The sequence below is a fragment of the Diadema antillarum genome, unplaced genomic scaffold (genome assembly GCF_040938485.1).
Source record: "Diadema antillarum isolate AM-2024a unplaced genomic scaffold, OU_Dant_1.0 scf00000134, whole genome shotgun sequence".
Classification (NCBI taxonomy): domain Eukaryota; kingdom Metazoa; phylum Echinodermata; class Echinoidea; order Diadematoida; family Diadematidae; genus Diadema; species Diadema antillarum.
In genome coordinates, this window is record NW_027271023.1 from 691831 (window position 1) to 705984 (window position 14154).

General features: G+C 37.7%; 1 protein-coding gene across 1 annotated transcript in view; it reads left to right on the plus strand.

The window, feature by feature from the left end:
* The window catches only part of LOC139720819 (5'-AMP-activated protein kinase subunit gamma-2-like), a 78883-nt gene that overhangs the window by 23288 nt on the left and 41441 nt on the right, over positions 1–14154 (plus strand). Inside the window, exons 2-3 of the mRNA XM_071632156.1 lie at positions 10851–11003; positions 11874–11964. Coding sequence (XP_071488257.1) covers positions 10851–11003; positions 11874–11964 — 244 coding nt within the window. The remainder of the gene's footprint in view (positions 1–10850; positions 11004–11873; positions 11965–14154) is intronic.

A 14154-nucleotide genomic window follows, 5' to 3' on the forward strand; every position in this document is an offset into this window, starting at 1 on the left:
TTACTCCAGAGTATCCTGTAACAGACATGTGATGCCACTGAGTTTTTACTCATTTTGTTCACTCAGTATTTTGACTTCTTTTCCTCACTGATAATAGAAACTTGGCACAGCTCCTTTCATTCCTAGGACTTGTTATCATAAATGTGACTAATTGTTGACTTGAGCATTCTTTTGGGTATCCAGCAACCCTACTAGATGGGGGTGAAAATGTGATTTGTTATGCTGTAAAGAGCACTTTTTAAAGATTGGTGGGAAAGATTACGATCAATGAACGTTTTATGTGCATAATGTAGTACTACAGTGTAGTGGTGTTAGTAATATAACAGATTTTAAAAGTTGAGCATGTATTGTGATGTGTACGTTGATGCTGAGATCGGGATTCAGGAATGTTCTACACATTGCATCGTGATTAAGAAATGAATATGAAAACAAGACAATACAAAGTGATGCATCCTCCACCTTTTTGGTGGTCAAAGTGCAGAAATGCAAGGGACGATTTTCAGTAGAAACAGTGACAAAATTTGTGGTGTCCTTGAGTCTCAAATTCTTAGTAAAGATCCCACGTGTTATTCAGTTGGTCATCACAATGATCCGATCTGTGACCTTACGATACTGGACTTTCTGGCTCACTGCACTTTGTAAGTTCCCTCACTTGACCCTGCCATATCCACGTAACGTAAAAGCTGTTATGTTCACGAGGGTTCAAGTGTCACGAATTTCGCGAATCACTATTGGGCAGCGAATTTAACAGTGTAACACAAAAATATCGCCACTGGATGTAGATTGCATGAAATTTGCAGCGCGAACGGACGGGCATTAGCGCTCTTATGATTGCAAAAACAACATCTCGCAAAAAAGTCTGTGACCCCCTCATTTGCAAAAATATCTATAAGCAGAAATAACAGCTTTTACAGTATTTTGATTGCTCAGTAGAAACCTTTCAGGTCGTATTAAAACAAGAGGTGATGCAAGTGACAAAATTTTGCAATGATGCGAGGTAATACGAGGTAGAAGCACACTGTATGAATATGTACACGTAATTCAAGAACAAGTCACCATTCAACACACTTGGTAGTATTTCTGTATACGTTGAATATTTTGCGAGGTTTTTACTTTCGGGAATTTTGCAAGTCAGGTCCTCCTCTTCACGAATTTAAAGACACACAGAAAATATTGACTTTGATCCCGACGTGAGTGTGACATGCACGCATACATATCTCTGTTCAGTACTGTACTCCACAATCACAAATTTAACCACTCCCGAAATTGTTGGGAAGTCCCGATTCACAAAAAATTAGACTCGCTAAATATATCGCATATACAGTAACCCATCAATTCCCAGGAGATATTTTGCTGCAGAAATCATCTTGCCATTAAATGGGCACCCCTAAATTTGACAGCATATCCTACAAGTGTATAGTGGAGCTGGTTAATTGTATTGAATCTGCACAACTTTACAATTTACAGAAATTACCGGTGAGCAAAAAGTTATAAGTCTTCTGAAGTATGTTACTAATAAAAAAATAATTTTTGAATATAGCAAGTACTTGGAAAGCTTTTGACCATTCTTCAACTTAAACAATGAGATATGAACAGCCAAGAGCTCAAGTGAAAAAGAAGCTCTTCCTCTAACTTGTGAAAGACTATCAAAGGTATAATTTGCCATTTGCAGATTAAACAAAAACCCTGCATTAGCGCTTCAAAATAGTTCTAAAATGTGAAGTAGGGATAGAAACAACCAATGTAAAAATCTGAACCAGTATAATCAATGTATGGGTATAATTTGCCATTTGCAGATGAAACAAAAACCCAGCATTAGCACTTCAAAATAGCTCTAAAATGTGAGTGAGGGATAGAAACAACCAATGTAAAAAATTTGAACCAGTATAATCGATGTTAGTAAAGTATTGTCAGATATACAAAATTTGAACAATAGTTACAATAAAAAATGTTTCCAGACTAAACTGTCTACAGTTATGGTTTAATGAGAAAAATAGTGATATCTTCTTATATTTTAGGCTTTATTGCAAAAATTTTATATGGTAGGATGTTTTGTGATACAATTGACCTACACATATGCATCAAAAGTGATATCTTGAATATTTTTGAATCACTGCTCCCAAAGGTGTACACAGTACCTTTAATGAATGTTAGACAAACTTTTAAATGGTAAGCAGATGCAGCACCAAACTCACAGAAATGTAATTTCTTGAATTGAATGCATTATTGTTCATTTAGGATGCCTTTTCTTCTGACTATTAAAACTTCCAACGTTGAAATTGTGCCAAGCTCAATATTGCATTTTCACCGCTTCCAGGGTAGATAACGGGTAACTACCGGTGCTTTCTTTAGAGCCGAGGCTCGCACTAAGAGCTTGACATTTCTCAGCGGAATAATCCCTCCTGTGTTACTAATGGTCTGAATAGAGATAAGTGGCTCGGAGGCAGACTTTATTGTGTAGTACCCTGTGGTATCTTTCTTTCAATCCAATGAAAACACCAACCTGGTAATGCATGCTGTAATAATCATGGCCTGATCTGAATCCAATGCTCCCACTTGCATGCCATAGCTTCAAATTGACAGATCTGTGGCACATGAAAATTAAACAAAGGTAGCTGAGGGGTTACCATGGAGACCAAGGTCAGTGAAAATGAGGATGGAGTAGGGAGTGAGGGGTAAATGTTAACCTGACCAATGCTGATGACATAGATGTATTATTGAAACCCAGAATAACATTTTCTTTGTTTTCTGAAAGCTTTTGTTTGATTTTTCAACCAAAGGCATACATTTTGTATTATATGTCACCCAATTTTGTTTCCTGTGTTTCATAAGCTAACATTATCGTCTTTTCTTATTTAGCAAAAAAGGGTTGAGTGTGTTTGTGAGATGTTCTTCCTGCGTGGGCTGAACTCTTTGAATCCCTCTCGATCTATATGTTGCTGCTATCCTTGCATTACTTTATTCGCTTCCACACCTGTTTGCGAATACTTATTCACACCTGTTTGCGAGTACTTGCTTTGTTTCCTTCCTTTTCATGATCCCTATGTTAGTTTCTTCTCTCTCTCTCTCTCTCCCTCTCTCTCTCTCTCCCTCTCTCTCTCTCTCTATTTTCTGGTTGTCCTCTTTTTATTTCTTATCCGCTTCTACACCTGTTCGCGAATATTTATTTATTCTAACATCTCCTATTCAGCTCCCTCGGTGTTTCTTCTTTTTGCTTTTTTCTCATTCTGTTTTCGAAAACTGACAGCCTTGATTTTTTTTTTTTTTTTTTTTTTGGGGGGGGGGGTAACACTGCACATCACGCTGTTCGCATTATGCTGGGTTTTACTTTCTCATATTAAACTTTATTTGCAGTTGGATGAAATTAATTTGAATATATCTGTATGACTGCATTCATTTCCAGTTGCTGGTTTTTTAATCCAATACGTATTTATTAATTTGAAAATATTTAAAGATTTTTAACACCATAATGTGTGAATTATGAATATTATGTACATTGTATGTGAGGGTGTGTGCAATATTCTCTTCTGTTGATGCCTTTATCTTTGTTGTTAAAGTTGGTGTTATTAATTTTTATGATAATGTAATTATAGTGTGGCATTTTTTTTCGGGGGGGGGGTTGTCAATATGAACCAGTTGTTGTGTAAAGTGTCAGTTTGTTTTATTTCTTTTTTTTATGTCTCCCTGTAAAGTTGTAAAGCTGTAAAGTTTGATGCACACATTGGGGATTAAAGGTTTAGTTTACCTTTGTTTGGGAGCAGTGATTTCAAAATTGTTCAAGATATCACATTTGATGCATATGTGTAGGTTTGTCGTATCACAAAACATCCTACCATATAAAATTTTCACAATAAAGCCTAAAATATAAGGAGATATCAGAATTTTTCTCTATAAACCATAACTGTAGACGGTAGTCTGGAAGTATTCTTACTATAACTATTGTTCACATTTTGTGTATTTAACAATACTTAACATTGATTATATGGATTCAAATTTTTACAGTGGTTGTTTTTATCCCTAACTCACATTTTAGAACTATTCATAAGCACTACTGCTGGGTTTTTGTTTCATCTGCAAATGGTAAATTATGCCTTTAATGAGGGCACTTTAAAAAAGAGTGACATTAGTGCATCTTTGATAAAATGCAGATGGGGTGTGGAGGAAAGTTACATAACATCACTGGGGCGACAAGACCTCATATCTACAAAATGTCAAATGTTCAGGAGAGAAAAATCAAAACAAAACGAAACAAAACATGGCAGCCAAAGCATGACATCAAGACAGCTAGGATTTGGACAGGACATCAGATTATCTGACCATCAATCCAAAAGAGTCATTTTCACAAAAATTTGAGATACAAGGTCTTGTCACCCCAGTGACGATAAATCTCATTAATTTGCCAACTCGTTTGTGTGCGTGTGCGTGAGAGAGAGAGAGAGAGAGCATCCAGTTATTGTTAATTTAGTAAAATATATTAAAATTGTTAATTTCTATTTCCAAGTATAGAATGCTACACACTATAATGTGTATATCAACTATTTTTAAAAACTTTGTGCAGTAATACCAAATTGAATTGCTGCTGTTGGTGGTATAGGAAGTGAATACATATTATTAGCAAAAAGAATTAGTCTGAATTTTCGTCAGCAGTATCATTCAGGGAGAGATGAAGATAAAACAGCCATCCAGCCAGGGAGTAATATATCAAGGGGTAATATATAAAAGTAATGAGAACTGAAGAAGAGATAGAGAGAAAGAAAAAAATCATTGCGAGACAGCGGATATGATTTTATGAAAGATTATGAATGATGGGCAAGGAAATGAATGTGCACATACTTATGAATAAATTGATGGATCGATGAATTAATGCATGGATGGATTCGAAAGGATTCGAAAGCATCGCAGAATAAGTAAATGGACTTCCTAATGAAGTCCTGATATAGTACAGACAACATGAACTTATGAAAGTTTATGAATATATGAAGAAAGAGATGACAAGATATAGATGATGGGATTTAAGTCAATCAAAAAATGAATTGATTCACAAAGAAGAATTAGGGAAAAGAAAAGCATCAAAGCATCCAAAAGATGAAATAGGGTAGTAAAAGTTGATACATCATATCTGACTTCATGAAAGGTTATCTTATAAGATTTTTGAAAGATGATTTTGCTGGAGAATGAATTCAGAGATCAATTAATTGATGCCAGTATATATGAAAGAAGCGAGATGTGCTTCTTCGTATCCATAATCTTCATTATAATAGGTAGATGTTTGGCCAGGACATGGTACATCCCACAGCCTTCTCATTTGCAGCCATACAGGTCTTTATTAGAAATGAAGATGTGAAAGTATCAAAGCATCTATAAGACAGCTGAATAAATTACAGATGGCGTCGTCTACATGTATGCTACCAGTAAAAGGCTTCTAACGGTTTAAAGAAATAGCATGTATATCTATAGGTGGAGATAATTTTGCAGGACTTGCACTGGCCTACTCCACATTAAGCCTGTGATACCCAAAGGCGAATCTAGATCATGTACACACACAGTCAGTGATATTCTGAGATTCCTTCTCTGAAGGTTAAACTGTTCTGTTTACCAACAAATTATAATATTATTTGCAATGCATGAAAACACAGTGAGGGTGGACTGGCACACCTGCGTACATGCTAATCGGATTTGTCTAATTTGCTGGTTCGCAGCATCAGTGCAGTTTCTACAGTTTGTACGCTCACCTGCCCCACAGAGCAAGAGGATTATGTGTGGGGCTCTATTGGTCAGGGGGGCATTGGTCTTCCATTCACACAGGCTTGCACTATTGGATGAGGGTCAAATCTCGCAGATGAATGGAGTCCTGTGTTAAAGGCATTGTTTACCATTTGAAGATGAAACAGAAACCCAGCTTTTGTGCTTCAAAATAGTTCTAAAATGTGAGTTAAAGGGATGCAAACAACCAATATTAGAATGTAAATCAGTATGATCAATGTTAATCACTATGATCAATGTTAAGTATTGTTAAATATGCAAAATGTGAACAATAGTTAAACAGTAAAATTGTTTCTGGAATAAACTGCCCACAGTTATGGTTTATTGAGAAGAACAGTGAAAGCTCCATATATTTTAGGCTTTTTTTTTTGCAAAATGTTTTATGGTAGGATGTTTTGTGATACAACTGACCTACACATATGCATCAAATGTGATAACTCGAACATTTTTGAAAGCACTGCTCTCAATGGTAAACAGTACCTGTAATGTGTAGGAGAATGCCTGGAAATGACTTGGATGCATTTAATGTCTTCATCTTGTCTTCCTATATTACTCACCCTTCTCTGCCACGTGATATTCCACCCAGAATATTCAATCAAATGTACTTTAACTAAATAATCTTCTTAGATTAGATAAAATACATATGCCATATATTTCGCGAGTCTACATTTTCACGAATCAGGAATTCCCGACAATTTCGCGAGTGGTTAAATTCGCGATCGGGGAGTCCTGTACTGAACGGAGAAGAGTACACGCGTACATCACATTCACATTGGGATCAGAGTCAATATTTTCGCATATCTTTAATTTCACGAATAGCACCTGACTCATGAAATTCGCGAAAATAAAAACCTCGTGAAATATTCGGTGTATACAGTAATCAAGACTAAAACCATTCTTTGTTTTTTCCAATGAATGGGCAATGTGTGCAGTCATTATAAAAGTGTAGCCTTAGGCCTAAGCCAGAAAATCTATAATAAACAGTATCATGTACTTGAAAATATCTCCTTTTTGTTTAAATTATGTGGTGCTATTTAATAAATGTATTTTTGTACTCACTGGTATAGTAAGTGCCCACTGGGTTTGAGTTCATCACAGCATTTAGAGTATCAAATAGAGTGATTAATGGCTGTTAATCCTGATACTGATAAAATATTACTGTTAGTCTCCATGCGGAACCCTTTTTTTTTTCTTACAGAGAAGTGTATTGATATGAAGAAAAAAAAATGATAAGGTTACAGTGAGCAGTCCCAACTGTAATGTAGGCCTACATGTTTGTGTAATTCTGAAATTGTTTACCTTTTTTTTTTTTCAAAGGAGACTTAATTTGCCTAGTACAAACCGACCCGTAATGAGACCAGCAATGGACTGACCTCGTAAATATTCAATAAGCATCAATTATCCATTTCAGCCATTTGTTTTGTAGAGTGCTTACTCGCTGGCACACAGGACACACACTCACACAAGAGGTCCTGCTGTGCACAGCTTCCTCATAATTGCTCTCTTAGCTAGCCTTGCCTCAAGGCTTAAATGTTTTCACAGCATTGTTCAAATACATTGTAGTTACATTTTTTCATAACTTCTCTCCTTAAAAACCAAACAAACAAACACACAAAACACACAAACAGAAATGAAAATTGAAGCTTGTTCAATAATGAATGCTTGCAGATGATATCATTTTTAAGGGGTGATAACATTTTGTCCTGAAAACCACATCATAAGACTTCATATTTGTTTAAATTGTGCTTCAGCCCCCAAAGGGTATCAGAGGCATTTTAAGTTTGTGTTGGTGTATGTGTGTGTATGTGTGCAATAGCCGTGTGCACAAACCCCAAACCTTCTTAAACATGATTAGAGAAAAAAGGGTTTCATAGATTTTCCTAAGACTTGACCCACGAAATGTAGAGAGTATGCACTTTCATGATTAGGGGCCTGTTAGTATTGTTGCTATGGTAGTTACAATAATGTACCATTGGATGGCAAAGTTACCATAATTGTAACTTTTATGCAACAGGCCCCAGATTTGGACAAGATGTCTCAAGGTCAAAAGTCATTGAACTCTGACTAAACTTGTTGATTTGCTCCAACTTCAGTAGGAGCTTTCTTTGTGGTTTTTAAGACCATGAAATGCTTGCATCAAAGAAGATGGGTATATGTAGGGTCTGAGAATTGTCAGAAATATCATCAGAGCTGTCAAAAATGAAAAAAAAAATGAAGAATTGAGGGCTTTTTACACTTGTGTTTCTTAACCCCGGACTTTCTCTGACCCAGGACTATCGTTAGTCCCGTACCAATTTTTTCAGCTTTTTACACTCGCCAATTAGTCCCGTACTATCTCTTGTCCGGGGCTAAGGAGAAAACTGACCTTTTTACACTCGTATTTCTTAGCCCCGGACTTTCCAAACCACATGAATATTCATAATTATGCTGTGTACTGTACACGTACACGCACACACCGGCAGCACTTGATTACCTCGTTTCTGATTGGTCAGTGAGGGTCGGACTTCGTCTCCGTCGCTTAGCCCAGGATTATTTTTTCGTTCTGTTTACACTCACTTGCTTGGCACCGCAATTGCGGTGCTAACCCCTGCTATTTTGCAGGGCCAGATAGTACCGTACTATCGGTGGGGCTAGCCCACTTTGGCAAAAACGAGTGTAAACAGAAAGTGGGCTAAGGATAGTCCCGTACCAACGGTGGGGCTAAGGCCCCCCTTTAGCCCCACCGTTGGTCCGGGGCTAAGCAAAAATTTACAAGTGTAAAAAGCCCTTTGGATATCGGTCGATTGTTGAGATTGGTATTAACTCAACAAGTAAATCAACTGTGGAGTAAACTTGTATGAACTTGTATACAGGGCCCTTACATTGTCACAACATTTCTGGGATGGTGATAATTGTGTTTCTAAAGGGATGGTATAGTATTGGTTGAGGTGAGGATTCTGCTTTTAACATTTTTTTTTTTCAAGATACTTAGGGATCACTTTATGAAATGTTAAAGAGCATGTAATTCTAAGAGGAATTCAAAGTTTATGTGATAAAAACTGGTTTTTAAATGGCTGATATGTATCCAAAACAACATAAAACAAAGTGATCCTAATAAAAGATGGGTACTACCTTTTGTTACGATTGCTTTGTTTTATCTTGACCATTTCAAAACTAATTTTCGTCAAATAAACTTTGAATTCCCCTCAGAATTATATTGTCTTTCGTATTTTGAAGAGGTTCTCTCATTATATTAAAAAAAAAACCCATAATCACCAGATAATGTTGGAAACCTGAAGTGCCATTTCAATCGAAACTGCAGGCCTACACCATCCCTTTAAATGATAGTGTAAACATTTGCAATCTTGTAAGGAGCATCAGTGCTCATGTCGGCTTCAAAATTTCTGGGGGTTTATTTTGTGTTTGTTTCTGATGTCATTAGTATGGAACAGAAGGATTTTGCTGTGAGGGACTTTATTTGTGCAGTATGAATGCTAATCACATTGTCATCAGCACACAAGTCTTTGTATTTTCAGAGATTGTTATGCCTGTGTGAACAAGGATTGCAGTAATCTGTACCGTGATTTGTATGGATAATTTACTACAGTGTAGCCCTTAAAAGGATGAGTCATTGCTATAATTTATTCAGTTTTGAAAGATCTCAGTCCTATCTTTTCTGATTGTTGTTTTTTGTTTATATCTCTTGTGTGTTAGATTATGAAAAAATGCATAATGCAAAGCAGTGTTGGCATTAGTTCAAAAATTGTACCATTACTTTGCTTTTTGCTGAAGTATTGGTTTTCACCTTTACATATTGTAAGTTGAGACAGTTATCAAGTTTAGAATGCTGTTCTTTATTCACCCCCCCCCCCCCCCCCCCCATAGTGATCTAACACTGCAGAGTTTAGGCACATGGAATGAATGCTTGGCATCATAATATTATCCATGGAACTTTCAAACATTCCATGATTAGTTTTATTCAGGATAAATGCACGTAGGAAAATATGAATGTTTTTGGATAAGTTTCAGGATTTTTTTTTTTTTGGTTATTGTTGGGGTGTTTTTTTTGCCAATAACTTACAGGTACAGGATGCAATAGAAATTGATTAGAAAGCTATTTTTCCCCCACATTCGTACATCTTTCATCAAGTAACTGTTAAGTCATGTGAAAACATGGTATGAGACATACCACCTTGTTGGTTTTGCTTGTCATTTGAGACTTAGAAACTTCCTGTTCACAATACATCAGAAGATCTGTGTTTTTACTCTCAATTCCTCTTTGAGGTGCTGCAGGGGAACTTTGGATGGGGGGGGGGGGGAAGGGGGTAGGGGGTAGGGGAGGTAGACCCCACCCACCTCTCTACCACCTATTCCCATGCTACCTTTGTAGGCCTGTTCACACACACCCAAAAAGTCAATTCTTGCAATGAGATGCAAAAACAGGTAATTCTTGGGTGCAGATGAATACTATAACATCACTATCGCCTCTGCATCGCTATGCAAAAATCATTCTTTCTTGATTTTTGTCAAAAACCCACGATTAGTTTGCCCCATGCATTGTACATTGTGAACGGCACGCAAAAGCAATATCGATTTTTGTTCATGCCATGGTTTAGCTCACAGCACTAAGCCTGGATGAGGGTGGCTAAGGTCAAGCTCCTCCAGACATTGTGTTGCCGTACGCAGTTTGGAGATTTAAAGTGCTTTGCTTACAGCCAAGTGATACCTTTACCAGTGGGTAAATGGCTGCAAAGAAAATAGATCTGGCACCATGACCCAAAATGTTGTATAGATAGAGCTGCTATAAATTGTGAGGAATTGAAGGAGCCCAGAGAGACACAGATAAGTTCTCATGAGAAGGGGTTCACCCCTTTAAATCTTGTCAGCAACCAATGATGACCTCAGAAATATGTTTGTGATAACACCAGACAGATCTAGAGAGCTGCATCATATAAGTATACAAGGTACTGATGAATATTATATCTGATTTGAGAGAGCAGGACTCTTAGCAGAGATACACATGTTCGTCATACGGTTTACCACTCAGTCAGTCTAATTATTCAATCACATTTCTATCCCGGTTATTTTCGTCTCTCTATATCCCCCAGGACTTGAGTTCCTTTGCTATGCCCTTTCTGGAGAGCGAGGAGCAATCACCGGGCAGCTCACGAGGGGGCAGCACTTCGTCCTCGCCAGGGGGCAGCATCACAAACATCGACAGCGCGCGGCGCTATACATTTCCCAACAACGCAGCCAAACCCGTGAGTACTTTGTACATAAGCTTCAGACTGATCTTGCCTTACTCCCATGCTTATAAACATTGATCTGTAAAGGACGATGGAGTGGAGATGTCTTTTTTTTTTCCTTCCGTACATTCTGTACATCACATTTTAAAGCAGAGCACACTTGTCAGCACGGCTAGGAATGACCCCTCTAGCTTTTACCCTTTCAGCCTTCCAATACGTGAAGTGCTAATTTCTCCTTACCCTGGAAAAAAAAAAAAAATATCTTGAAAAATCATAAGCTTGTAATTCATTTTGGGAGTCATTTTGCTACTTTAGATTTGACTGAAATTGGTTTTGGGTGCTAATCTTCATTTCAGGTAAGAAGACCTTGTCATTTATGGACTAGATGTAACTCTGTTTGAAATTTCACTTGTTTTGTAAGGTCAAAGATTTAAATGTGATTTTATTTTATAATGACATTTTACAAGAATATGATCGTTCCAATTGCCAGTATGACAAAAAGGAAGGTACAACAATAAACTGAGTAGTGTGGTCTCCTGCAAGAATATGTGTAAACTTTCTAAAATTCAAATGGTGCCATTTATCAGTTACAACAATGAGAAAATTCTCTAACTCATCTAAATGAGCATTTGCACAAAGGATTTTTTTTTTTAATAGGTAAAGTGCCTTTACTAACCCAACAGTGAGTTTAGTTCTGCTGGGTAAGTCGGCTGGTAGGTCTGAAGTACTAGTACTGTAGCCCGCAGATTAAAGGAAGTAACTTCAATGAATAAAGTTCAGCCATGTTTTTAAAAAAGATCTATTGTTTCCAAAAATCAATTGCAATTGAAATTGACTTATCCATTTTTGAATGTTTATTCTTATGTATTTTTCAATGATATGCAGGGCAAGCGAAGATGGCATAGTGGACCTTCCACCTCAGCTAGTCAGACAGCCGCCTCACCTCATGGAAAGCCTGTGTACAACTCAAGATCAGGTAAGAAAGTTCAGCAAGAAGTTTCCTCTTTCCTTCCCCCCCCCCCCACCCCCACACACACCCTCACACAAACACACACACCTGACCCTTACGTGGTTAATTAAGAGTGTGAAATCAGTTTTATTTTCTCCTTTTTTTTAAATGTCTTTACTGCATAGTGTACAAACTTAATATCAAAAGGATGATTTTTTTTTTCATTTTCCACTGCTGGGGAGGCTTGTAGTATCAGCATAATAAAACCAGTGATAAGTCCAAACTCCGTTGATTTTTAGCCTTTGGGGTTATGGTGTTAAAGGTTAGGGGTTGGAATCACATGTATGATTAGGTAGAAGTACTCATTTAAGGCCCGGTCCCACTGCACTTATGGATGCAAAGAGGATGTAAAACGTAAAAAAATCTTACCATCTGTTGGAAAACGCTACGCATCCGCATACGTGTTTTATATGCTCTATCTATCGAGCATCCGTCCACTGTGACTTCATCCGTGCAAAAAGTTTTAAGCTGCTCAAAACTTTTAGAACAGATGAACTTTCCGCCATGTACGATGTAAATCCACGACATATACGAGCAACAAACGTTGTATGTCCGTTATCATTCGTTAAACATCCGCTGTATCCTCTCTGCATCCTCTGGGCATCCTCGCAACTCACATCCGCTGCAGCTGAAATTGGAAAGAGGGAGGAAAGATAAGGTACATGGAACGTCTGTACATCATTAGTAGCACAGATATAGAAAGGATGTAAGCATATGCATCTCGTATATAAAGTATTTAAAAGGGACAAAGCGTTTGTTTCCTTTAGGCATACGTGATGCATCCGCTTCATCCGCTCTGCATCCACTCTTTCTGCTATGCGTTCGCTTTGCAATTATCTCCGGTAACCCCTTCGGAGCTGTCATCCACTTCCATCGGCTTTCATCCACTAGGCTTCCGATGAACATCCGTTTAACATCCCCGCTACATACTACCCATGTCCATTCTTTTCCTTTCTGTTTTCGCAAATTTTCGCCAGTTTTGTCAATTTCTGGAGGGGATGAAAGCGGATGGAGCCACCCCCGAAATTTTGCTCGTCCGCTGTGTCCTTTCTGCATACGTTTTGTGTCAATCGGCCAGTGGGACCGGGCCTTTAGTAAAGGGTACTCAGCCTATGACATTTCAACTCTGGCTAGAAGAAGAAACTGATATAGATATTCACGTGGTACAGTAGGTTACTGACTTGAGGTCAGAGGTCATAGGTCAAAGTCATAGCACACAGTAGGTCAAAGAGTGCATGAGTTTGAAGTACAGACAAACTAGTGAAGGGAGACAAATTTGAATGGAAGAGTATGCAGTGAAGCATGGACATTCAAACAAAATTATGCAGAGTTTAACTACATATGTAGCATTCACTGTGGCCCTGCTTTGAATTCTTGTCCAGTATCTGGCAAATGTCTTTTAACTGCCTGCTTTGTGGTGCCATAAATCATTGTTTAATAGCCAGGCGTTTAACTTGAGCATTTATAGCCGCTGTGAGCAAACAGCACAAGCCATGCTCTGATGTTGTTGGGCTGTGAACAGAAGAGGGCAGCAGATAGTAACCAAATCCCATCCTGATTTGGTCAGCAAGTGTTGTGCTATCTTGCCTCAGTGCTCAAGCTTCCATTTGAAATTATATCAGCAGCAATTGAGTGATGAAAATGAACTGAGATGGCTGTATGTTTGAATTCTAGGGACAAAGACATTTGTTTAAGATACTCTTGAATGAGTCTTTGCCCTGGAGATGAAATAAATGTCTTGATTATCTAATAAGCTAGAGAATATAAGCCCACTGACCCTACTTTTCTTTTCTTTTTTTTTGGGGGGGGGGGGGGATGGGGATGGGGAGGGGGAATGTGCATGATACAATATAAAAGTATACATTGGATGTTGATGAAACTTATTTTCTTCTTCTTCTTCAAAATACCGGTGCTCCTCAACATTCCATCTGGAACCAAACGATATTTTCAGTGTACAGTGTATGATGTATCTCATCTTGAACTATATTTAAACATTCTTTGTATGAGTTTAGAAAAGTTTTTTTAACCCAGCCAATAGTTTGATAGAGTATTCAAGTACTTGGCTGGTGCATAAATATAAGGATTCTGTGTAAGGGGAAATATTGCCATTTTTATTTTTGGATAATCCTAGAATGAGTGTATATACATAGCCATTAT